This window comes from Heptranchias perlo, chromosome 34 (genome assembly GCF_035084215.1).
Source record: "Heptranchias perlo isolate sHepPer1 chromosome 34, sHepPer1.hap1, whole genome shotgun sequence".
Classification (NCBI taxonomy): Eukaryota; Metazoa; Chordata; class Chondrichthyes; order Hexanchiformes; family Hexanchidae; genus Heptranchias; species Heptranchias perlo.
In genome coordinates, this window is record NC_090358.1 from 27,220,772 (window position 1) to 27,248,243 (window position 27,472).

Below are 27,472 nucleotides of genomic sequence, written 5' to 3' on the forward strand. Positions count from 1 at the left end.
CCAGAACTGGACACAATACTCCAGTTGTGGCCGAACCAGTATTTTATAAAGGTTCATCATGACTTCCGGGCTTTTGTACTGTATGGGCTCGATGTTACCAGGGCTGCGGGTTTGCGGCGGGGGGGGCTAGTGGGTAACGCGCCCGGCGAAATCAGTCTGCCCCGTGCGCGATCGCAGCCTAATTGGATTCACTTACCTGGTCTTCCGGGTTCCCCACTGCTGATCTGCGCGTCGGGCGGGCTGCGCATGCGCAGTAAGGTCTGTCAGCTGGAGGAGCTCTATTTAAAGGGGCAGTCCTCCACTGACTGATGCTGCAACAAATAGCAAAAATTACAGCATGGAGCAGCCCAGGGGGAAGGCTGCTCCCAGTTTAATGATGCCTCACTCCAGGTATCATTAGATGGGGTGAGGAGGAGGGGGAGGACAGAGATCTTTCCCCCGGCGGGCGGGAGGAAGTGGCCTGCCTCTGCCACCAGGAAGGCCTGGCTCGAGGTGGCAGAGGAGGTCACCTGCACCACCAACATATCGCCCACCTGCATACAGTGCAGGAGGCGCTGCAATGACCTAAGTAGGTCAGCCGAAGTGAGTACACTTACTCATTCCCCTACACTCCGTCTGCCACATCACCGCCCCCACCCCACATCTCCTTCAGCACTGCCAACACTACTCTGTCACATCACCCCTCATACCTCATCCTCATCTTACCTGCACCTACTCACCTCGCCAGTACTCATCCCGCCACTACCACTCAACCCAATCCTCATACAATCTCATGGCTCTATCTCATACTCACCCACTCGTGCATCTCTTTCATGGCCAGCCTCACTCAACCTGCCACCACCTGTGCTGCAGCCACAGGGCATGCATCACATATGTGCAGTAGGCAGCGTAAGGCAAACGTGTCGTGAGCATGAAGGGGATGCACAAGGGTGTTTGAGGGTTTGTCATGGTTTTTACTTATATTGAATTTCTGACCAACTCACATTACATATTATATTGGCACCACTACTGCCACGTCTTTGCGAATCTTGTCTGGTTTGTGCAATAATGCCCTTTCCTGAGGATCACAATGAAGACCCACAACTGATGCCACCCATTGTGTCACTGCAGAGTGGGTGTAGGTGTATTTGCAGGGCTCTTTTGTGCAGACGGCTGAGAGACGTCGGCGATGTCCCCGGTGGCGCCCTGGAAGGATGCGGAGGAGAAGTTGTTGAGGGCAGTGGTGACTTTGACAGTGACAGCGACAGGTAAGAAGATGGTGCTCGGGCCAGCCGGGAGCAGCTCGGCATGAAAGAGGCTGCAGATGTCCACGACTACATGTCGAGTGACTCTGAGCCTCCGTGCGCACTGCTGCTGAGAGAGGTCCAGGAAGCTGAACCTCGGTCTGTGGACCCTGTGGCGAGGGTAGTGCCCTCTGCGACGCATCTCTCTCTGCGGTTGCCCTCCCTCCTGCTGTGCAGGATGTTTCACAGCACTCTGTTGTGGAGCTCCACGTGTCAGAGGTGGACGGCGTGGCCGGCGAGGCTGGTGAGGCTGGTGATGCTGTTCGCCCTCCGAGGAGGTCATGACTGCAGCTACAGCGGCCCCCATCCAGAAGATGTATATCTGAGGGTGTCCGCAAGGTAGGTTCATGTCTCTGGACCCCGGGGTAAGTGTGCAAGTTGGTGAATTTTCTTGTCAGGAGGAGGGTGGTGGAGGTCAAACTTTGTCCCAAGTGACAGAGTGGCCTCCTGCAATGAGTGAGGGTCTCCCCCCAACCTGTCAAATGGACCTTTGCAGCTGCCACAGGCTGACAGCTGCAACACGTCCATTACAACTGGGAGTGTTTCCCCCAGTGTGGGAAACAGTCCCAGTTGTCTCTAAAATCCCACCCCTCCTCACATATTCCCTTAATCAGGTCTGTTAACGACCTGAAATACCTAAGTAAATATTGTCAAGTGGCACCCGCCGGCTTTAATTGCCTGCGGGAGTCCCACATGTGGGGGCTGCTCATGCACATCGGTGCGTCTGTGGGGAACCCGGAAGTGGGCGGGTTGGAGCCGGGCTCCCGACCCGCTCCGGGATTCCCCGATTTTCGGAGCCCCCCCGCCAGGAACGCACCCTTTTACGGATGCTAAAATGAAGCCCACTGTCTCTATTTATAAAGCCCAGGACCCCGTATGCTTTTTTAACCGCTTTTCCACCCTGCCACCTTCAATGATTTGTGCACATAAACCCCCAGGTCTCTCTGTTCCTCCACCCGTTTTAAAATTGTGCCCTTTAGTTTATATTGCCTCTCCTCATTTTTCGTGCCGAAATGTATCACTTTGCATTTTTCCGTGTTAAACTTCATCTGCCACGTGTCGGCCCATGCCACCAGCCTGTCTATATCCTCTTGAAGTCTATCACTATCCTCCTCACTGTTCACTACACTTTCAAGTTTTGTGTCATCTGCAAATTTGGAAATTGTGCCCTGTACGCCCAAGTCCAAGTCATTGAAATATTTCAAGGAAAGAAGTGGTCCCAGCACCGACCCCTGGGGAACACCACTGTACACCTCCCTCCAGTCTGAAAAACAACCTCTCACCACTACTCTCTGTTTCCTGTCACTTAGCTAATTCTGTATCCATGTTACTATTGTCCCCTTTATTCCATGGGCTGCAATCTTAATAGCAAGGCTACCATGTGGCATTTTATCAAACAATTTTTGAAAATCCATATACACCACATCAACTGCATTGCCCTCTGTTACCTCATCAAAAAACTCTATCAAGTTGGTTAAACACGATTTGCCTTTAACAAATCCATGCTGGCTTTCCCTAATCAATCCACACTCATCCAAGTGACTGTTAATTCTGTCCCAGATTATCGTTTCCAAAAGTTTCCCCACCACTGAGGTTATACTGTATAGTTGCTGGGTTTATCCTTACATCCTTTTTTGAACAAGGGTGTAACATTTGCAATTCTCCAGTCCTCTGGCACCACCCCCGTGTCTACGGATGTTTGGAAGATTATGGCCAGTACCTCCGCTATTTCCATCCTTACTTCCCTCAGCAACCTCGGATGTATTCCATCTGGACCGGGTGACTTATCTACTTTAAGTACAGCCAGCCTTTCTAGTACCTCTTCTTTATCAATTTTTAGCCCATCCAGTACCTTAACTATATCTTCCTTTATCGAAACTCTGGCAGCATCTTCTTCCTTGGTAAAGACAGATGCAAAGTATTTATTTAGTACCTCGGCCATCCCCTCTGCCTCCATGAGTAGATCTCCTTTATGGTCCTTAATCGGCCCCACACCTCCTCTTACTACTCGTTTACTGTTAGCATGTCTGTAGAAGACTTTTGGATTCCCTTTTATGTTGGCCGCCAGTCTATTCTCATACATACTCTCTCTTTGCCCCTCTTATTTCCTTTGTCACTTCCCCTCTGAACTTTCTATATTCTGCCTGGTTCTTACTTGTGTTATCAACCTGATATCTGTCATACGCCCCTTTTTTCTGTTTCGTCTTACTCTCTATCTCCTTTGTCATCCAAGGAGCTCTGGCTTTAGTTGCCCTACCTTTCTCCCACGTTGGAATGTATCTTGTCTGTACCTGAACCATCTCTTTTTTAAAGGCTGTCCACTGTTCAGTTACAGTTTTACCTGCCAATCTTTGAGTCCAATTTACCCGGGTCAGATCGGTTTTCATCCCACTGAAATTGGCCCTCCTCCAATTGAGCATTTTTACTTTAGAGTGGACAGAGTCCTTTTCCATAGCTATTCTAAACCTTATGATACAATGATCGTTGCTCCCGAAATGCTCTCCCACTGACACTTGCTCCACTTGGCCCGCCTCATTCCCTAGAACCAAGTCCAGCAATGCCTCCTTCTTCGTTGGGCCAGAAACGTACTGGTTAAGAAAGTTATCCTGAACACGTTTCAAAAATTCCTCCCCCTCTTTGCCCCTTCTGTTATTATTATCCCAGTCTATATTAGGATAGTTGAAATCCTCCGTTATCACTACTCTATGGCTTTTGCACCTCTCTGTAATTTTCTTGCCAATTTGCTCCTCTATATCCTTCCCACTTGGTGGCCTATAGAATACACCCAGTAGTGTAATGGCACCTCTATTGATCCTTAACTCTAACCAAATAGATTCTGTCCTTGACCCCTCCAAGACATCCTCTCTCTCCAGTACTGTAATATTCTCCTTAATCAATACTGCCACCCCCCCCCCCCCCTCCTTTCTTTCCTTCCCTATCTTTCCCGAACACTTTGTATCCAGGAATATTTAGTACCCAATCCTGCCCTTTTTTGAGCCAGGTCTCCGTTATCGCCACAACATCATATTCCCATGTGGCTATTTGCGTCTGCAGCTCACCAACCTTGTTTACCACACTTCGTGCGTTTATACACATGCACTGTAAACCAGTCTTAGACCTTCTTGTACTCTCTCTTGGTCTCACCCCATCTAATACCTTACTATTTTTTACTCTAGGGCTATCCTTCTCTCCTGATCCTTTGTGCCCCTTGTTTCCCCTTTCCAATGCTACATCCTGGTGGCCATCCCCCTACTAAATTAGTTTATACCCCCCACCCCCCCAACAGCATTAGTGAACCTCCTCACGAGGACATTGGTCCCAGCTCTGTTGAGGTGCAACCTGTCTGGCCTGCACAGGTTCCACCTCCCCCAGAACGGGTCCCAATGCCCCAGGAATCGGAAGCCCTCCCTCCTGCACCATCTCTCCAGCCACGCATTCATCTGCTCTATCCTCCTATTTCTATACTTGCTGGCACGTGGCACTGGGAGTAATCCGGAGATTACTACCTTTGAGGTCCTGCTTGTTAAACTCTTTCCTAACTCCTTAAACTCTGCCTGCAGGACCTCATCCCTCTTTCCACCTATGTAGGGGCTGGAAACCTGCAATCCTTGCGATGCACTCTGGGGAGTGTGCGGTGGAAGGACTCCAGGCTTGGTGGGGCCTCTGGGGCCAGAGTCTTTTCCCAATCCAAACAAGACCAGCAGTGTTGGTGGGAGGGGGGAGGCATGGGTGGGGACCCCAGGACTGGGGGACCTCGCACTCCAGCCTGGGATGGGCCAGGCAGCATTGGGGCAAAAATAATACATATAGTCCCAATTATCGAAGCAATCTTCTATCTTTTCTGTGCAGTAACCATCATTAATAACCAAACAACAATCCATTGTTACATAAAAAATGGGGCAGAATCTGTATTGACCATTTTTGAAAAAGTTTCTAAAAGGTGAGAATGAGATGAGTCACCTCCCCTTGGTGTGAGCACGGCCTAGAACTTTCTTCACCAACGTTTCTTTCAGCTTATCTAAAACGTTATCTAATTCTGTCCCCACTTTAGCCCACAGCGTATTCCCCGGAATGTAGGATAGAGTGGCATGGACATTGCTACGGCTGTTGCAGTCATTTCTTGGTTGCCTGATCCAAAGTCATAACGGAACATGCAAGAAGCCAGCTCCGGCCAGCAACTTTTCTTCAGACATATTGTGACCGCAGGGCCATGACAGTTTGGTTAAGATAGAAAGGACAAACTTTCAATAACAAAACACCTCAGCTGTCTTTAGGGTGGCCCAAAGCCTTGCACAGCCATTGAAGTAGAGTCACTGTTTGTATGTCCAGCAAACAAAACAGGTGGAGTGAACCTTTGGCTTAGTGGTAGCATTCTTAGCTCTGAGCTAGCAGGTGTAGGGTTCAAACCTCACTCCAGACAGTCCTGGTGAGTGGAGACTAGAGCTCCGGCTCCAAATTCTGGGTTGACATCCAGTTGACTTTCTCCTGATGGGTGTGAGTGGCCTCCCCTTATTGACAGGTTATGGGATTCCTAAAGCCCTCCTGCTACTAGGGCTAATCATCCAATTGGTCAGTATAATTTGGTTGCAAAGCTGGTAACAGTTATATAAACTCTAATCAGGATATACCCCCCCAAAAAACAAAACAGCCAATTTGCTCACAGGAAGATCCCACAAACAGTGAATGAATAACCAGATTTTAGTGGTGTTGGTTGAGGGAGACATGCTAATCAAGACACCTCCTCACTCTTCTTCAAACACTATCGCCTCTGACAGGGCAGCACTCCCTTGGCACTGCGCTGAAACATTAGGTTAGATTATGGGCTGAAGTCCAGCAGTGGGACTTTGAACCCACAACATCCCCCCTCAGCAGTGAGTGCACTTCCTACCGAGCCAAGCTGACACTCTTAGGCTCGGGATGTTTTAGCAGCCTTGTTTTCGAAAGGTTGCCGTGTTACAGATTCCTTTATGTGAAAGAAACATCCCGATAAATCATTTAAAAAGCACATGAAAATCAGCTGTGATGGGGCTGAGAGCTGAACCCTGCTAATTTCTCTGTGGCTAAATAAGCAATGTGGTTCTGGGTGTAGATCCCATGATCAATGAATCTCAGCAAAATTTGACTTATTTCCTTTTCAAACTTTGAATTTTGGTAACTTTCTTATTTCTCAAACCACAAAAACAGATTAAAAACTGTACAACAATGCAGCAACTCCAATTCTGGCCTTGAATTCAGACGCAGGGTCTCTAGCTGAAACATTAACCTGTCTCATTCCTTTGCAGATCCCGATGGGCCTGTTGTACATTAACAGCTTTTTCTAGTTTTATTATGTCATTTCTGGTCTACCTCAGGAAGTGTTTCAAAAAAAAATTCCCAGGCAGACTTAAAAAAAAAGTCTCAAGGAGTTGGGAGGCTCCAGTATTTACACAAACCCAAAGAGAAACCTGCAATGGGAAAAATCAAACAAAAATAACACAGCATTCGGTCAATATTCCAACTGGCGAAGTTCACGTCCGAAACTTGGTCAAAATCTAGACTGATTCTCCCAGTGCAGTACAGAGGGAGTGTTGCACTGTCAGTGGTGCCGTCTTTTGGATGAGATGATAAACTTAGGTAATGTCTGCTCTCTCGGGTGGACGTAAAAGATTCCATGGCACTATTGAAAGAAGAGCAGGGGAGTTCTCCCGGTGTCCTGGCCAATATTTATCCCTCAACTAACATGGGATCCAAGGGAAAGTGGCTAGTTGGATCCAAAATTAGCTCAGTGGCAGGAAGCAAAGGGTAATGGTTGACGGGTGTTTTTGCGACTGCAAGGCTGTTTCCAGTGGGGTCCCGCAAGGCTGAGTACTAGGTCCCTTGCTTTTTGTGGTATATATTACTGATTTGGACTTGAATGTGGAGGGCTTCATCAAGAAGTTTGCAGATAATACAAAAATTGGCTGTGTGGTTGATAGTGAGGAGGAAAGCTGTAGTCTGCAGGAAGATATCAATGGACTGGTCAGGTGGGCAGGAAAGTGGCAAATGAAATTCAATCCAGAGAAGCGTGAGGTAATGCATTTGGGGAGGGCAAACAAGGCAAGGGAGTACACAATAAATGGGAGGATACTGAGAGGCGTAGAGGAACAAAGGGACCTCGGAGTGCATGTCCACAGATCCCTGAAGGTAGCAGGACAGGTAGATAAGGTGTTTAAAAAGGCATATGGAATACTTTCCTTTATTAGCCGAGGCATAGAAAATAAGAGCAGGGAGGTTATGCTAGAACTATATAAAACATTGGTTAGGCCACAGCTTGAGTACTGCGTATAGACCTGGTCACCACATTAAAGGAAAGATATGATTGCATTAGAGAGGGTACAGAGGAGATTTACGAGGATGTTGCCAGGACTGGAGAATTTTAGCTATGACAATAGATTGGATAGGCTGGGGATGTTTTCTATGGAACAAAGGAGGCTGAGGGGAGATTTAATTGAGGTATATAAAATTATGACGGGACTAGATAGAGTGGATAGGGAGGACCTATTTCCCTTAGCAGAGGGGTCAGTGACCAGGGAGCATAGATTTAAAGTAATTGGTAGGATTAGAGGGGAGCTGAGGAGAATTTTTTTCACCCAGAGGGTGGTGGGGGTCTGGAACTCACTGCCTGAAAGGGTGGTAGAGGCAGAAACCCTCAACTCATTTAAAAAGTACTGGATGAACACTTGAAGTGTCGTAACCCACAGGGCTACGGACCAAGTGCTGGAAAGTGGGATTAAGCTGGATAGCTCTTTTCCGGCCGGCATAGACACGATGGGCCGAATGGCCTCCTTCTATGCCATAACTTTCTATGACTCTATGATCACTAAAACAGGTTATCTGGTCATTTATTTCATTGCTGATTGTGGGACCTTGCTGTGCGCAAATTGACTGTCGTGTTTCACTACATTACAACAATGACTACACTTCGAAAGTGCTTAATTGGCCGTAAAGCGCTTTGTGACATCCCGAGGTTGTGAAAGGCGCCATATAAATGCAAGTCCTTTCTTTTCTCTTTATTATTTGCTCCCGGCCTGAGCTGCCGGCACATGAGCAGGTCATTGACTTTTTAATGACAACTTTTATTGAAATGTTATGTTTTCACAGCAGTTAATTCTGAAATATTTGTTGAATGTTTCGCTCAGAGTCCAGCAGCAAGTGCCTTACCCACAATACAATTATTAAGGCGTAGTTACGTTTTAAAAGGCAATAAAAGTTCCCACGCTGATTTATGAGATGAACTGTGCTATTGCAGCCTGATTGCTAATTGGACACTCGGGACCGAGGGAACATTCAGTTAAGGTCAGTTACACTGGGTGGTTACTGCTAGAGAAACTTGGTCACATTCCTCATTCCCCATTCAGAGCGTGCTTGGTGCATTACATCTGAATTGCTGGGAGCACTTTTCCAGCACATTCGCCAAAGCCTATTCGATAGCCGTTGCCCTGGCAATAACCTAGAAATTAAAATAAAATTAAATTAACATTGTTTTTTAAATGAGTTAAGTGCAGTTAAAAATCGAGACCTCCTGCAGATTGTAGTTACAGTTAAGCCCACTTATACGCAAGGAGACTTTGCTGAGCAGATGACGCATGCTTCATTCACCATTCTATCTGTTCCCCACCCCGCCCAGCCTACCCTCTCTGGCTCTGCTCTTCTCCCTTGGACACCCAGTGCTGATGCCAGCTGTGAAATTTAGTGTCATTTCTTCCCTCACTCTCCAGTAAGTAGAAGTGGAGCTAACCCATCTGTAGCACGGGTGGAAAAAAGAACCTCTAAAGATGCTGAAAGCACCATAGTTTCAACAGGCTGCTTCGCTCCTGCTCTGCATGATGGGGGTGCCTCACCTGCTTCCTCGTCCTGTATCTCAGCATCAGAAACGGACACTGGCAGCCCGTCAAGCCATAGGAACAGAGCACAGTCACAAGGGAGCCAATCAGCTACTTGTAAATGACTCAGATACAGATGAGCAGCATTGTCTCGTAGTTATAATTGGTTTGGGAATTGCTGATACTCCAATGAGGGAGTGCTCCACCGTCCGAAGTGCCGTCTTTCGGATGAGACGTTAAACCGAGGTCCCATCTCCCCTCTCAGGTGGACGCAAAAGATCCCATGGTACTATTTCGAAAAAGAGAAGGGGAGTTCTCCCCGGTGTCCTGGACAATATTTATCCCTCAACCAACATCACTAAAAACAGATTATCTGGTCATTATCACATTGCTGTTTGTGGGATCTTGCTGTGCTCAAATTGACTGCCTCGTTTCCTACATTACAACAGTGACTACACTTTTAAAAAGTACTTCATTGACTGTAAAGCACTTGGGACGTCCTGAGATTGTAAAAGGCGCTATATAAATGCACAATCTTTCTTTACCAGAGAATTGAAGAGATATGGGATTCACTGCTTCCTCAAATCATGGCAAAATATTACAAACTTAGCATTTTCACCATTTCTAGAAGGCGATAGTGGCCTTTGTACACTATCTGAATCGATAGTGAAGAAATACTTTTGCTCAATTCAAGTGCTAGGTATTTGTTTGCAGATTTGTGGAGTCCAGAAAGGCATTGGGCAGTTCCTAGCAACTGAACGTTGCAGGCACCTGGAATAGGACAAAGGAAATGGTGAGTGCAGATAATGACTAGACTTTGCTCAAGTGTCCCATGACAAAAAAGTCCCCCGAACATTGAGTGTAAGTGTAGCTTGTGAAAACCGCTACTCATCCAAGTGTGTAAGCAAAGCTGAACAAAAAGCAAAATGCTGGAAATCTGAAACAAAAAGAGGAAAAGCTGGGAATGCTCAGCGGGTCGGGCAGTGTCTGAGGAGAGGGTGGACAAGACGTTTCAGGTATGGACCATTGATCACAACTGGAAGATCATAAAGATAAACAGCTTTAAAAAGGAACAGGACAAGGGGAAGGAGAAAAGAAGAGGAAGAAAGACAGAAATTGCATTTATTTAGTGATTTTCACAACCTCAGAACATCCCAAAGCACTTCACAAACAATTAAGTATTTTTGAAGTGTAGTCATTGTTGTAACGCAGGGAAACACAGCAGTCAATTTGCACACAGCAAGATCCCACAATAAGTAATGAGATAAATGATTCTTCCGGACTCAACATTGATTTCAATAACTTCAGACCATAACCACTGCTCCCATTTTTTCGGTCAACTAGTGCTGGTAATGGTTCTGCTGTTGCCATTTTCAGCTCCTCTAAACCCATCTTTTGTTTCTTTACCTGTCCCATTCCCACCCTCCTTGCCTTGCACCATCATCCCTTTCGTCATTTAATCACTCCTGCCCTCCACCCTATCAGAGACCCTCCCTTTTGTTCTTTCCTCCCCATCTCTCCTCCCCCCCCCCCCTTTCCCTGGCTCTGTATTTCTTTAAAAACTGTTTGATCTTCAACATCTTCCGGTTCTGATGAAGGGGCATCGATCTGAAACGTTAACTCTGTTTCTTTCTCCACAGATGCTGCCTGACTTGCTGAGTATTTCCAGCATTTTCGGTTTTTATTATAAATGATATGATCATCTGTTTTAGTGAGGTTGGTTGAGGGATAAATGAACTCCCCTGCTCTTCTTCAAATAGTGCCCTGGGATCTTTTACATCCACCGGGGCATCAGTTCAACATCTCATCCACTCCCTAACCGCTGCACTAAAGTGTCAGCTCAAGTGTGCTCAAGTTTCTGGAGTGGGGTTTGAACCTCACACCTTCTGGTTGAGTGGTGAGAGTGCTTCCACTGAGTCAAGGCTGACCCAGGAAGAACATATTACTACTGCCATTTAACCACCTCCTGTTTTCCACTCAAGCACTCATTCTATTTATTTTCCTGTGTGTGTAATTGTCTTGTTTTTTCCCCTTCCCTGTACTCTGTTCTTTTTAAAATGCTGTTCAACTGTAAGTTCTGATGAAGGATCTACACCCAAAATGTCACCTCCTCCGTCCTCGCCACAGAAGCTGCCTGACCCACTCAGTGTTTCCAGTGTTTTATGTCAGGAAAAACTAGCCAGGATCCTCAAGTTTCTTCCCCCTATTCCAAAGCTTGAATTTTTAATTGAAGAACTTGCTGACTCATATATGGGTGGGAGTTGGGTTCTGGTCTCTTCTCCAGCACTATTTTGGTTGGAATGTGAGACTGGGAGTTAAGATTTGGACCGATGAGAGATGATTGTAATGAATTTGAGTTCCTGTACAGAGACTCACACACTAGGAGGGTGTATCAGGAATTCAGGCACAGAATCCAGCAAGTCTGTAACACACTGACTTACAGCTTGGTAGGAAATGGGCTCGCTCTCTGCACCTGAGACACACCTGCACTGGGTGCACAGCCCCACAGAGGTTGCCCCTGTAGGGACTGCTTACTCAGTTAAAACGTACAAGAACCAATGTCATGTTATCTGATTTGGTTAGAAGTGGCCTCACCAGTCAAGATGACCTCATCACCATCTTGAAGGAATTTGCGTGTCTGTCCATTGCCGAGGTCAATGACTTTCGTTCCCTTCCATGACAGCTCCAGCAGTGAGCCAAAACTCTCTGGGGTCTGTAAAGAATGATCACATATTACACACTCCTTTCAAACTTCAAACCTACACATGAAATGAACTCTCAGCCAAAAACCAGTAATATGATCAAAGGTTAGAAAATATCAATGTTAAAAACTGTGCCCATCACACTTTGACTACGCAGTTGCTTTCATAATCGATAACTGAATTGGATTACTCCCTGTAGGAGTTTTAGGAACATTGGCAAAATTATGTCAATTCTCTATTATTGCTAATGCACCAAACTACTACACATCAGCGCTCCCTCAGCCTGTACCCTAGTTCCGACCTGGTGCTCTATTCTCTTTTAGGCAGGGCGGTTGTTGCTGAAAGCATTGGCTTAAACCCCCAGTTTTGGGGGACACACCATCTCCAGCAGCACTTAGTACAACGTGTTTGCAATTATCAGAATGATAACAGGGCTAAAAGGGTTAAATTATGAGGACAGGTTGCAGAGACGAGGCTTGTACATTGACGACACCCAACTCTACCTCTCTCGACTCCTCCACTGCCTCTGATTTGTCACACTGTTTGTCTGCCATCCTATATTGGATGAGCAGAAATTTCCTCCAACTAAATATTGGGAAGACCAAAGCCATTGTCCTCGGTCCCTGGCACAATCTCCGTTCCCGAGCCACCGACTCCATCCCTCTCCCCGGCCACTGTCTGAGGCTGAACCAGTCCGTTCACAATCTTGCCGTCCTATTTGACCCTGAGATGAGCTTCCGACCACATATCCTCTCCATCACCAAGACCGCCTACTTCCACCTCCGTAACATCATCCGTCTCCATCCCTGCCTCAGCTCATTTGCTGATGAAACCCTCATCCATGCCTTTGTTACTTCTAGACTCGACCATTCCAATGTTCTCCTGGTCGGCCTCCCATCTTGCACCCTCCATAAACTTGAGCTCATCCAAAACTCTGCTGCCTGTATCCTAACTCGCACCAAGTCCCATTCACCAATCACCGCTGTGCTCGCTGACCAACTTTGGCTCCCGATACATAGAGAGAAGCTATTTTCTCTGGTGGGGAGTCCAGAACAAGGGGGCATAACCTTAAAATTAGAGCTAGGCCGTTCAGGATGTCAGGAAGCACTTCTTCACACAAGGGAAATGAAAATCTGGAGCTCTCTCCCCCAAAAACTGTTGAGGCTGGGGGTCAATTGAAAATTTCAAAACTAAGATTGATAGATTTTTGTTAGGCAAGAGTTAGGGATTATGGAACCAAGGTGGGTAGATGGAGTTAAGATACAAATCAGCCAGGATCTAATTGAATGGTGGAACAGGCTCGAGGGGCTGAATGGCCTACTCCTGTTCCTCTGTTCCTTGTTTGCATTGCATGTAGCAAAGTGGGAAAATAGTTGGACTTAAGGTAGTAGGTAAACTCCCAGTGTTTGTTTTAAACCACCACGAGTGTCAGTCACTGTTAAACTGGCGGATTAGCAAATGTGCTGATTTCCATCAGTATTACGGTCAGTCTCTGCTGCAAACTCCGGGAGAAAGTGGGACATCTCCTCAATCCTCTTCCAATAATCAAGATGTGGATTTCCTACAGAAATCCTGCGGAGATCGCGTGCCTGGTCTCCTTCAGGTAAATCGCATCCCACCAGAAACTGCAGTCAGACATAGCTTGTTAAAACTACTGAGACTACAAGGAATCAGCTTGGATTCATTTGAGTCAAAGAATTTTGCAACAAGCGAAATCATGGGAATGGTGGATAAGTTAAACTGTATGAAATGACCATCCAGGACTCAGCTAATGGGATACCACCACTCCCAACAGGAAGTAATGGGTTTTCTATTCTCAAGATAGATTGCTGTGAACTGGAGACCAAAGCACAGAAAAATACTTTCTTTGATATATATATTAATTCTTTGGCAGTGGGCATCGCTGGCAAGGCCGGCATTTATTGCCCGTCCTTAGTTGCCCCTTGAGAAGGTGGTGCTGGGCCTTCTTCTTGAACCACTGCTGTTAGGATTTTGACCCAGCGACGATGAAGGAAGGGAGATATATTTCCAAGTCGGTATGGAGGGGAACTTGGTGATCCCATGCATCTGCTGTCCTTGTCCTTCTAGGTGGAGGAAGTCACAGGTTTGGGAGGTGCTGTCAAAGAAAAATACCCCCAATCTACCATTGAGAGGCACAACTCTACATCTCATTGTATGGGTGCTGGGGCAGGAGGGGAAATGGGGGGAGGGAGTAGACCTCTTTAGAGCAGCATTTACTGGGTGTGCTAGTTACATTTTCTTTCTGTTTTCCAGCTCTGTCATCCAAGCACAAAGAAATACCAAACTCTGAATTCACCTTAGTGAATCTTTCTTTGATCCTCATTGCAGCAGGCTGGGGAGATCACTGATTGACCCAGAGGGACTTTCATGAGGGGGATAGATCTTCCTCCAAGGGTTGGAATGACAATGAGGTGTTTCTGGATCCCTGTTGGTCCTTTCTGAAGGTCTCTGATGGGTAAGCTTTCAGGGCAGTAGGAAGAACCTCAAGATGTGATTGTCCCGGACAGTGAGTAGTTGGGTTGGGGGCATGACAAGTAGCACGTGGAATAGATAGAGGAGACGAGAAGGATTTTCCTAACCCAGGAGTGATATGGATAGATTGCTCCAACTAGTTAGCTTAGTGCAAATGCTGGTTGGATGGAGGAGAATTCCTTTTGTACAGGGTGGTGAGCCTCAGTCTGGCATGCACATCCAGATATCTAAAATGTTTTTGTTCAAAGGGGTAGGACTCCTGGATGTGTGAGGATGGCAGGTGTGAGCATCATGCCCTCTGTTTGGAATAGTTGAGCTCGAATCCAGAGAATCTCCCAAATTCTCTGAGGTTTGAAAGAAGCTCGTTATGTAGAGTCTTTCCATCTTGTACTCTGTGAATGCCTGATGGAGGTCACCAGGGCTCTATGGGCAAGGTGAAGAGGAGGGGAGATAAGACGTCTCCCTGCTTGGTTCTCTAATAGAAGGAGACTGTGAGGCAGTGGAGGCCATTTGTGTGTACAGTGATTGTAGTCTGTGATCTTAATCCATCGCTTAAGTGTGTCACCAAAGCCCATTCTCTTGAGGTAAGGTAGAATTTGCACTACACCTAGTCGAGTGCCATATCTTCACCTATAGAGAGTAGCAGAGCCGATGAGTTGGTGGGTTTCAGTGCTACACCAGATTAAACAGTGGCCTGATGTCACCCCTCACCATGCAGGCCTGCTTAACCTGCACGGACCACCAGGGGAGTAACTCTATCCAGAGGCCAGGATCTTGGCCTAAATCTTAGAGTCAGTATGAAGCGGATATGCCTTCTTCATGCATTAATATAATTGTGGCTGAATCTGGTGCAATGCGAAGCTCCCAGGAGGACTCAGAGCCTGGCACGAGAATGGGGTCATTAGACCAGGCTGGCTCCTTCACAAGGCCTAGATCATGCTCTGTTGGCCGACAAATTTCACTTCTCAACACAACCAGTGTCTCTACCTCTAGTTGAGGCACTACCTCAGCAGCCAACAGCCAATCCCACCCCTGGAGTTTTTCCTCCAATCCCCAACAGATTCCCGCAGACCACAGATTCCCGCAGACCACAGATTCCCGCAGACCACAGATTCCCGCAGACCACAGATTCCCGCAGACCACAGATTCCCACAGACCACAGATTCCCGCAGATTCCCACAGACCACAGATTCCCGCAGACCACAGATTCCCGCAGACCACAGATTCCCACCTTTGCATCACATTCACCTCAACAATAATAAAAAAATAAAGAAAATCTGAAGAAGAGCTGGGAATGTCCTGTTAATTGTTTGATTTATATAAATTAGTGTTAATTGTATCCAGATGGTGGGTATCAATTGGGGACTCTCCTGCATCTTTTTAAAGGAGAGGTTAGCTAGGGTGTGGTGTGTGTGTGTGTAAGGGGAATCTCTGTGAATAAAGTTTGGAAGCAGCTAAAGACCAGGCTCTAGTATTCTGTCCTTCACCACGTGGCTATCTAATTTTAACATGTCCAAGGTCGTTGGTTATTGGAAGAGGTACGATGAGAGGTAAAAAGATGCACATTCAGCATCACTTGCGGCAAAATGTGCAGTGGGACAACTCAAGATCATACACTGCATATCTCCAGCTCCGCAGGTTCCGCCCTCTATACTGCATCACTGTTGTAGGGGCTGCAGCCAGATACACACTCTCCTACACATCTTCTGGTCACCTTGACACAGTCAGAACTCTGACTGCTATCTGGGAGACCAGAAGGACCATGACCAGAAGAAGATCAAGAATAAACTGTCCCAACCCCCAAATCCAAATTGGTTGCAGTGCAAATACAGCCATGCCCAAAACCTTAACGTATCAATTGACCTCTTCAATAAGAATGAAAATCTATTTTGGCTTCACAAAATGTATATAGTGATACACAGGCCTCGAAGTTGGTTTAGGCCAGTTTTCGGGCACCAAGCAGGTGCATTGAACGATCCCTGAAGCAAAAGACAAAGGCACTAGGATTGTGAGAAATTGGTCTTTGGCCCTCAGTGTAATAGTCGCGGTGAGCTGCCAGTGCATGTCGCGCCTCCCAAGGCAGCTCACTGGTGTGGCAGTCTCCAATTTGGGCCACCTGCGATGCCCTACTAAGTCCTGCGGGGGAAGAACATGAGGGGAGTTATTGTGGGCCAACAGCGGCCTGCAGTAATGCTCTGGAGCCGGGGGGGGAGCACTCCTGCTCCTCCCAACTCCACATGAAGGTAAGTATAGAAGTAAATACTTATATTTTTGTTGGGGCCTCAGGTAGATGAATTTCCGGCAGGGGTCCTCAAACACCTGGAATGCCGCCTTCATCAATATGGCAGCAGACGTACCACAGGCGCGGATCCGGCATTGGACACTGCAACCAACATTGGTCCTTTATGGCCCAGTTTTCTGCTGGAAAATGGGTGCAACAAGGACCAATTTCTGCCCCAATAAATCTTAATTAGTCAGATAGGTTTAGAAAACTGGGTCTATTTGAGATGTGTAGACTCCGGGGCGATTTCATAGAATCATAGAATGGTTAAGGCACAGAAGGAGGCCACTCGGCCCATCGAGCCTGCGCTGGTTCTTTGCAAGAGCAATCCAGCTAGTCCCAATCCCCTGCTCTTTCCCCATAGCTCTGCAAATTTTTCTCCTTCAGGTACCTAACCAATTCCTTTTTGAAGGCCACAGTTGACCCTGCTTTCACCACCCCCTCGGGCAGTGCATTCCAGATTATAACCACTCGCTGCGTAAAAAAGATTTTGCTCATGTCGCCTTTGGTTCTTTTGCCAATCACCTTAAACCTGTGTCCTCCGGTTCGCGACCCTTCCACGAGTGGGAACAGTTATTCACTCTGTCTGAACACTTCATGATTTTGAATACCTCTATCAAATCTCCTCTCAAATCTGCTCTAAGGAGAACAATCCCAACTTCTCCAGTCTATCCACATAACTGTGGTCCCTCATCCCTGGAACCATTCCAGTAACGTTTTTCTGCACCCTCTCTAAGGCCTTCACATCCTTCCTGGACTGCAGTGCCCAGAATTGGACACAATACTTCAGTTATGGCCGAACCAGTGTTTTATAAAGGTTCAAAATAACATCCTCATTTTTGTACTGTAAGCCTCCATTTATAAAGCCCCGGATCCCGTATTCTTTCTCAACCTGTCCTCCCACCTTCAATGACCTGTATGCATATACTCCCAGGTCTCTCTGTTTCTGCACCCCCTGTGGAGTTGCACCCTTTAGTTTATATTGCCTCCCCTCGTTCTTCCTACCAAAATGTATCACCTCACACTTCTCTGCGTTAAATTTAATCTGCCAAGAGCCCGCCCATTCCACCAGCCTGTCTGTGACCTCTTGAAGTCTATCACTATCCTCCTCACTGTTCACTACACTTCCGAGTTTTGTGTCATCTGCAAATTTTGAAATTGTGCCCTGTACACCCAAGTCCAAGTCATTAATATATATCAAGGAAAGCAGTGTCCCACCCCTGGGAAACACCACTATATACCTTCCTCCAGTCCGAAAAACAGCTGTTCACCACTACTCTCTGTTTCCTGTCACTTTTTATCCATGCTGCCACTGCCCCTTTTATTCTGTGGGCTTCAATTTTATTGACAAGCCTATAATGTGGCACTTTATCAAACGCCTTTTGGAAGTCCATATAGACCACATCAACTACATTGACCTCATCAACCCTCTCTGTTACCTCATCAAAAAACTCAATCAAGTTAGTCAAACACGACTTGCCTTTAACAAATCCATACTGGCTTTCCTTTATTAATCCACATTTGTCCAAGTGACTATTAATTTTGTCCAGGATTATTGTTTCTAAAAGCTTCCCCACCACCGAGGTTAAACTGACTGGCCTGTAGTTGCTGGGTTTATCCTTAAACCCTTTTTTGAACAAGGGTGTAATATTTGCAATTCTCCAGTCCTCTGGCACCACTCCTGTGTCTAAGGAGGATTGCTGCAATTTCCACCCTTACTTCCCTCAGCACCATGGAAAGGGTTCTGAAAAAATTATTGGAACTAAAAGCTGACAAGTCCCCAGGTCCTGACGGACTTCATCCTAGGGTCTTAAAAGAAGTGGCTGCAGAGATAGTAGATGCATTGGTATTAAGTTTCCAAAATTCCCTAGATTCTGGAAGGGTCCCATCAGATTGGAAAATAACGAATGTAGCTCCTCTATTCAAGAAAAGGAGGGAGACAGAAAGCAGGAAACTACAGGCCAGTTAGCTTAACATCTGTCATAGGGAAAATGCTAGAATCTATTATTAAGGAGGTTATAGCAGGGCACTTAGAAAATCTCAATGCAATCAGGCAGAGTCAACACGGCTTTGTGAAAAGGAAATCGTGTTTGACTAATTTGTTAGAGTTCTTTGAGGAAGTAACAAGCAATGTGGATAAAGGGGATCCTGTGGATGTGGTGGACTTGGATTTCCAGAAGGCTTTTGACAAGGTGCCACATCAAAGGCTACTACACAAAATAAGAGCTCATGGTGTAGGGGGTAACATATTAGCATGGATAAAGGATTGGTTAGCCAATGGGAAACAGAGTAGGAATTAATGGGTCATTTTCAGGTTGGCAAGATGTAATTAGTGGAGTGCCACAGGGATCAGTGCTTGGGCCTCAACTATTTACAATTTATATCAATGACTTGGATGAAGGGACTGAATGTATGGTTGCTAAATTTGCTGATGACACAAAGGTAGGTAGGAAAGTAAGTTGTGAAGAGAACATAAGGAGTCTGTAAAGGGATATAGATAGGTTAAGTGAGTGGGCAAAAATTTGGCAGATGGAGTATAATGTGGGAAAATGTGATCTTGTCCACTTTGGCAGGAGGAATAGAAAAACAGTAGATTATTTAAATGGAGAGAGATTGCAGAACTCTGAGGTACAGAGGGATCTGGGTGTGCTAGTACATGAATCACAAAAAGTTAGTATGCAGGTACAGCAAGTGATTAGGAAGGCAAATGGAATGTTGTCATTTATTGCAAGGGGAATGGAATATAAAAGTAGAGATGTTTTGCTACAGTTGTACAGGGCATTGGTGAGACCACACCTAGAATACTGTGTGCAGTTTTGGTCTCCTTATTTAAGAAAGGACATAATTGCTTTGGAGGCGGTTCAGGGAAGGTTCACTCGACTGATTCCTGGGATGAGGGGATTATGTTATGAGGAGAGGTTGGACAAGTTGGGCCTGTATACAATGGAGTTTAGAAGAATGAGAGGTGATCTTAATGAAACATATAAGATCCTGAGAGGACTAGAAGGGGTAGATGCTGAGGGATGTTTCCCCTTGTGGGAGAGACTAGAACTAGGGGCCACAGTTTAAAAATAAGGGGTCTCCCATTTCAGACAGAGATGAGGAGAATTTTTTTCACTCAGAGGGTCGTGAGTCTGTGGAACTCCCTTCCCCAGAGAGCAGTGGAGGCAGGGTCATTGAATATTTTTAAGGCTGAGTTAGATAGATTCCTGATTAACAAGGGAGTCAAAGGTAGACGGGAAAGTAGGGTTGAGGTCACAATCGGATCAGCCATGACCTTATCAAATGGCAGAGCAGGCTCGAGGGGTCGAATGGCCTCTTAATTCGTATGTTCGTAAGCAACCTAGGATGCATCCCATCCGGACCTGGTGATTTATCTGTTTTAAGTACAGCCAGCCTTTCTAGTACCTCCTCTTTATCAATTTTTAGCCCATCCAGTATCTCAACTACCTCCTCTGTTACTGTGGCTTTGGCCGTTTCTTCTTCCTTGGTACAGACAGATGCAAAGTACTCATTTAGTACCTCAACCATGCCCTCTGCCTCCATGGGTAGATCCCCTTTTTGGTCCCTAATCGGCACCACCCCTCCTCTTACTACCCCTTTACTATTTATATGCCTATAGAAGACTTTTGGATTCCCCTTTATGTTGGCTGCCAGTCTATTCTCATACTCTCTCTCTGGCCCTCTTATTTCTTTTTTCACTTCCCCTCTGTACTTTCGATATTCAGCCTGGTTCTCACTTGTATTATCAACCTGACATTGGTCATACTTCCCTTTTTCTACTTCATCTTATTCACTATCTCTTTCGTCATCCAGGGGCTCTGGCTTTAGTTGCCCTACCTTTCCCCCTCGTGGGAATGTACCTAGGCTGTACCCGAACCATCACTTCTTTAAAGGCCGCCCACTGTTCGATTACAGTTTTGCCTGACAATCTTTGATTCCAATTTACCCGGGCCAGATCTGTTCTCATCCCATTGAAATTGGCTCTCCTCCAATTAAGTATTTTTACTCTAGATTGCTCTGTGTCCTTTTCCATAGCTAATTTAAACCTTATGATACTATGATCACTATTCTCTAAATGTTCCCCCACTGACACTGATTTGATAGAGGTTTATAAAATAGTTAAAGCACTAGATTTTGTTCCTATAATATTTCAATTTGATAGATTGGGGAAGACCAGGAGTCATTGTGTATATAAAAGGGTAGGGCTCGTTTAGATGTTAGGAGGCTCTTTTTACCCCCAGAGGAGAGTAGGCCCATGGAATAAGTTGCCAGCTCATGCGCTGACTCTCTGCAAACCTTCAAAAGAGAACTGGACCAGTTCCTGGCTGGGGTGGAGATCACTTCTGATGAAAGGTAGGTGAAAAAACAGATAATATAACTATGGTCAACGTGATCTCCTGGACTTGTTTTAATTGCCTAAGGAGGTTAGAGAGGAATTTTCTAGATTCTTTCCCCCTAATTTATCTTGGGTTTTTATCAGGATTGTTGTCTCTCCCAGGAGATGACATGGGTGCTGATGGGTAAGGCAGGTCTAATCATGATGGTTCAGGCATCATGACAGTGGGACAGGCTTGATGGACCAGATGGTCTTTTCTTGTCCAGATGTTATATTTACACATCTGTACCAACATGTCCGCCACGTTCTAGGGAAAGGGTTGCTGCAGCACCACCCAGTGGCCAAAATTAGAAACTGCACTAAGGTTTCACAGAAGGGGCTTAAGGTAAGTTGATTGACAGGCACATAACGAACGAGTTACATCGAGTCTACAGCACAGAAACAGGCCATTCGGCCCAAATGGTTTTTGCCAGCATTTATGCTCCAGATGAGCCTCCTCATACCCTCGTCATCTACCCCTATCAGAATACCCTTCTATTCCTTTCTCCCTCATGTGTTTATCTAGCTTCCCCTTAAATTCATCTATGCTATTTGACTCAACTACTCCATGTGGTAGTGCCTTCCAACTTCTAACCACTCTTTGGGTAAAGACGTTTCTCCTGAATTCCCTATTGGATTTATTAGTGACTATCTTATATTTATGATCTCTAGTTTTGGACGCCCCCACTTGTGGGGGCGTCCAAAACTAGAGATCATAAATATAAGATAGTCACTTTACGTCCACCCTATCAAATGCTTTTGTTATCTTAAAGGCATCTATCTTCTAGAGAAAAGAGCCGCAGCCTGTTCAGCCTTTCCTGATAACGAAATCCTCTCAGTTCTGGTGTCATCCTTGTGAATCTTTTTTGTACCTTCTCTAATGCCTCTACATCCTTTTTATAATATGGAGACTAGAACTGTGCACACAGTTCTCCAACATAACATTAGGTCGTGAAGTTAATGAGTCACATAATTTTAGTCTAACAGTGCCACATACAGGACAATACTGTTAGTGATCACGTGCCATTTAAAAAATATAATAGTTATGTATTAAACAGACATATTTAAATGTAAACTCAATTTTAAATACATAGAAATAAATATAATCATAAAAAAAGTTATATAATTATTATTCAAAAGGTGCCAAGTTTGGTCCACAAAGATCCTATTTTCTGTATATTTCACTTCCATCAGGTAATGAAAAGGCAAAATCCAGCTGATACTCACAGGGCCACTGATAGTTCCAGAGGCCAGCAAGTCTCCAGGTCTTACATTGCACCCGTTAACAGTGTGATGAGCCAGCTGTTGCTTCACGGTCCAGTACATGTGCTGAAGAGGGAAGAAAAAGCACAGTGAATGAGAACATAAGAACATAAGAAATAGGAGCAGGAGTAGGCCAATCGGCCCCTCAACGCCTCAATTTTAAAATTCTCATCCTTGTTTTCAAATCCCTCAATGGCCTCGCCTCTCCCTATCTCTGTAACCTCCTCCAGCCCTACAACCCTCCAAGATCTCTGCACTCCATTAATTCTGGTCTCTTGTGCATCCCCGATTTTCTTCGCTCCACCATTGGCGGCCGTGCCCTCAGCTGCCTCGGCCCTAAGCTCTGGAATGAGGGTTTGTTTGTTGAAGAATACATTCATCAACAAATTGTTGGAATTACCATGGAACACTGGGAAACCCCCTGTGCAATATCGGGCCATGAGCTCTGAGGGTTCAGAGTATGGAATGGTTTTGGGTCAGCACTCTCAGTGCAGTGCTTCAAGTAACAGGAGCACAGATAAGGACTTCAGGGGCAGAGAGCAATGCACCTGATACACGGCCTGGTGACTTTCCATTGGATGATAGAACAGAAAATCACGTGGCTGCGAATCGAGCACGCTGAGTCGCTGATACTGCCCGTATCCTATCTCACACCAAGTCCCGTTCACCCATCGCCCCTGTGCTCGTTGACCTACATTGGCTCCCGGTCCAACAATGCCTCAATTTTAAAATTCTCATCCTTGCTTTCAAATCCCTCAATGGCCTCGCCCCTCCCTATCTCTGTAACCTCCTCCAGCCCTACAACCCTCCAAGATCTCTGCACTCCATTAATTCTGGTCTCTTGTGCATCCCCGATTTTATTCGCTCCACCATTGGTGGCCGTGCCCTCAGCTGCCTCGGCCCTAAGCTCTGGAATTCCCTCCCTAAACCTCTCTACCTCTCTCTCCTCCTTTAAGAAGCTCCTTGAAAACTGCCTCTTTGACCAAGTTTTTGGTCACCTGTCCTAATATCTTATGTGGCTCGGTGAAATTTTGTTTGGTAACGCCTTGGGGATGTTTTACTATGTTAAAGGTGCTTTATAAATGCAAGTTGTTGTTGTTCTCCTAGAGCAGAGAAGGTTATGGGAAAATTTAATAGAGGTGTTCAAAATTATGAGGGAATTTGATTTCCACTGGCAGGAGGTCGATAAGCAGAGGACATAAGTTTAAGATAATTGGGAAAAGAACCAGACAGTGGGTTGAGGAGATTATTTTTACGCAGCGAGTTGTTATGATCTGGAATGTACTGCCTGATAGGGTGGAAATGGAAGCAGATTCAATAATAACTTTCAAAAGGGAATTGGATAAATATTTGAAAAGGAAACATGTGCAGGGCCATGAGGAAAGAGATGGGGAGTGGGACTAATTGGACAGCTCTTTCAAAGATGTGGCACAGGCACGATGGGCTGAATGGCCTCCTTCTGTGTTGTAAGATTTAATGATTCTAACAGATATTAGAAAAGGAAAATGATAGGGCACCGATCTCACCTTGAAGTTGGACCGACAGATTGTTGCCTTTTCAGTCATCGCTTCACCTGCCATCAAACACATGGGATGTCAGAGATCAACATTTTAAACAGTCGTGAAATGGCAATAAAAGATACAATGAATCTTGTTCACATTTATTTTTATCTAATTTTTAAACAGAATCTATTACGCCAATGGGCTGGACCCAAAACCCTACTGTATTGACTGCCAGTCCATGAAATATACCCTCCTAAACAATCATCAGTCTCAGTATTATTAGAAGAGAGATAGATTGTTCCATTAAAATGTTTAGTGCTGATTCCCAGAGGCACTGAACATGGAGTCCAGGTTTTACCTGGACCTCCCCTTCCCATCTCAGCAAGAACATCCAATGAAACAAAAGTCTATTTGCTGGTGTGTGAATGCTAAAATATAAATGGCTTCTCAAGAATCATAGAAATTGCAGCACAGAAGGAGGCCATTCAGCCCATCGAGCCCATGCCTGGGATAGCTCTTTAACTGGAACTGTCTACCTTAAACCCATTTCCCTGCCCTTCCCCGTATCCCCTTATATTCCTTCTTTTCAAATATTTATCCGATACCCCTTTAAATGATGTTATAATTCCTGTGGTAAAACATTCCACGTTCATAGAACCCTCTGTGTATGAAAACATTTATTCCAACATCTCCCTCAATTATTCCAGTGATAATCCTGAGACTTTGCTACAATCCCAGCAAAGTTTCGGCAGGATCTAAGGGCTGATTTTACAAATAGTGGAAAGCCCCACTTCATAGAATCATAGAAAGTTACAGCACAGAAGGAGGCCATTCAGCCCATCGTGTCCGTGCCGGCCGAAAAAGTGCGATCCAGCTTAATCCCACTTTCCAGCCCTGTAGGTTATGGAACTTCAGGTGCACATCCAAGTACTTTTTAAATGAGTTGAGGGTTTCTGCCTCTCCCACCCTTTCAGGCAGTGAGTTCCAGACCCCCACCACCCTCTGGGTGAAAAAAATTTTCCTCAGTTCCTGTCTAATCCTTCTACCAATTACTTTAAATCTATGCCCCCTGGTCACTGAGCCCCTTGCTAAGGGAAATAGGTCCTCCCTATCCACTCTATCTAGGCCCCTCATGATTTTATACTCCTCAATTAAATCTCCCCTCAGCCTCCTTTGTTCCAAAGAAAACAACCCCAGCCTATCCAATCTATTCTCATAGCTAAAATTCTCCAGTCCTGGCAACATCCTCGTAAATCTCCTCTGTACCCTCTCTAGTGCAATCACATCTTTCCTGCAATGTGGTGACCAGAACTGTATGCAGTACTCAAGCTGTGGCCTAACTAGTGTTTTATACAGTTCTAGCATAACCTCCCTGCTCTTACATTCTATGCCTCGGCTAATAAAGGGAAGTATTCCATATGCCGCCTTAACCATCTTATCTACCTGTCCTGCTACCTTCAGGGATCTGTGGACTGGTGTGTACCAGAAAACCATGGGCAGTGCACTTGTAATTTCCCGCCAGTAACTCTCATTCATAAAATCAGCCCCCTTGTGTGAAAAGCTAGGGTAGGTTTTCCTTCTGCACTGATCCCCAAATAGCCCCTGAGAAATGGGGTGTAATTACAGAAGGAAAATGGGAGTCAACCATCTTTAAAAAAATACCTTTGTAAATTTTTGCTCTTGAATTAAAGAAGTGTCACACACACACGCTGAAAGTTGCCGTTTGTAACTCACCTTTAATGGAAACAAAGAGGTTGATGTCAAAGGTGTACGGATCATCGCTGCACAGGTACGGCAAGGGCTTGGGATCCTACACAACCGAAAGATCACAGAACGAAGGTTAACCAAAGGCATTCCTGCAATCCAGGCGGCATCAAATGCTTAAAGCTCAATGTTCACTCTTCTAGAATCATTGATATTCACCACAAACCGACCAGACACATTATACACAACTTCAATTTCTGAAATTAGGAAACTAAGCCAGCAGACTTTTCTACTCTGAAATAAAAACAACCCAACCCAGCCGAGAGGCTGTTTCCTCCCCCTTCCTGTGCCTCCCTCATTTCAGCACAACCCCTTAACAGAGCCTGAATTTAAAAATATTTTAATATAGAAAACAGGCCAGCGTCTGTTTTAGATAAGTGACATTAAAATGAAATTCAGTTCGACTTTGAGAAAACAATTAAAATGTCTTAAGCAGATTGAAATATAATGAAACACACGGAACGTTGGACAGTTGAGGTCTCCGTCTGTCCCTGATCGTCATCAGTTAGCCTTCGATTAAAATTCACGTCACAGTACCTATAGCCCCGATTTTAACTCGGGCCATGAATCGGGCGGGCAAGAGGAGTGGGCCAAGCGGGAAATCCCAGGATGTGGCGAGAGTGAGGCCTGGGAAATGTTAACTCCCGGGCCTCGTTTCAATAAGATTAACGGGCTGCCCTGCCGATCATACCGGGAATCACGCCCACTTTAAGCCCACAATTTCCAGCATCATTCCCGAGGACTATTTAAATAGGGGATGCACCTCTTAAAGCAAGGTCGCACTTCCTGAAGACAGAATGGCTTTCCTGACTGCGCACACATTTCTTGTGGGACTAACGAGTCGTAAAGCTGTCCCCAGCTTTTCTGACGCGTCTTTCTGGAGGAGGTCAGGGAAAGGAGGGAGGTACCATTTCCCAACAGGAGTATCCCCAAGGCCATTATTCAGAAGCCTGGACAGAGGTGGCTGTGTGGCAGTCCACCCTGTAGCCGAGCCCTCACAGCTGGAGTCCATGTTAATATGATTTGCAGCTTTGATGGAAGCTCAGGCGGCTGCCATGAGGACTCTGGACTCAAACCTGCTTTGAAGAGACAGACACCCACCTTGGACAGGTTGGTGGATCGATGGATAGGGGCTTCATGGGAGTCGCTCATCTGCTGCAGTCTGCTCATTGCTGGAAGTGCTGAGCCCCAGCCCCACGGGAGTGTCAATGACGCAATGGGAGCAGTACGTGTCGCCTTCTCTTAGGATGTCAGCACATCTGCTCCCTCGCCCCCCACCACCCCCCCTCCCCCCCCCAACCAATACCGCCAACTATGACACCAAGCCGACTGAGCCAGACTGTCCCGGCAACAACCGAGGAGCTGCAATCTACAGCCGGGCCCTCACCGGCTCCCAGAAATCACCAGCCATTAGCACCTCAAAGGTCCCAACGTGCTTCCTCATCATCCCCTTGCTCTTCCATCATCTCCCTCATCTGCTGCACTGCTGCTGTTATTGTGCCACCTCCAAATGCAGGGCCCAGACCTGTTGAGATACCTGAACCTCTGCCTTAGCATCTCACTGTGTTTTTTTTTCATTCGTTCATGGGATGTGGGCGTCGCTGGCGAGGCCGGCATTTATTGCCCATCCCTAATTGCCCTTGAGAAGGTGGTGGTGAGCCGCCTTCTTGAACCGCTGCAGTCCGTGTGGTGAAGGTTCTCCCACAGTGTTATTAGGAAGGGAGTTCCAGGATTTTGACCCAGCGATGATGAAGGAACGGCAATATATTTCCAAGTCGGGATGGTGCGTGACTTGGAGGGGAACGTGCAGGTGGTGTTGTTCCCATGTACCTGCTGCCCTTGTCCTTCTAGGTGGTAGAGGTCGTGGGTTTGGGAGGTGCTGTCAAAGAAGCCTTGGCGAGTTGCTGCAGTGCATCCTGTGGATGGTACACACTGCAGCCACTGTGCGCCGGTGGTGAAGGGAGT

General features: G+C 46.0%; 1 protein-coding gene across 1 annotated transcript in view; it reads right to left on the reverse strand.

Moving 5' to 3' along the window:
• Window positions 1-8,356: 8,356 nt before the first annotated feature.
• The window catches only part of fah (fumarylacetoacetate hydrolase (fumarylacetoacetase)), a 60,160-nt gene continuing 41,044 nt past the window's right edge, over window positions 8,357-27,472 (reverse strand). Inside the window, exons 10-14 of the mRNA XM_067971182.1 lie at window positions 25,478-25,553; window positions 23,768-23,814; window positions 22,206-22,307; window positions 11,720-11,837; window positions 8,357-8,751 (exon numbers count right to left, since the gene is read on the reverse strand). Coding sequence (XP_067827283.1) covers window positions 8,675-8,751; window positions 11,720-11,837; window positions 22,206-22,307; window positions 23,768-23,814; window positions 25,478-25,553 — 420 coding nt within the window. The 3' untranslated portion in view covers window positions 8,357-8,674. The remainder of the gene's footprint in view (window positions 8,752-11,719; window positions 11,838-22,205; window positions 22,308-23,767; window positions 23,815-25,477; window positions 25,554-27,472) is intronic.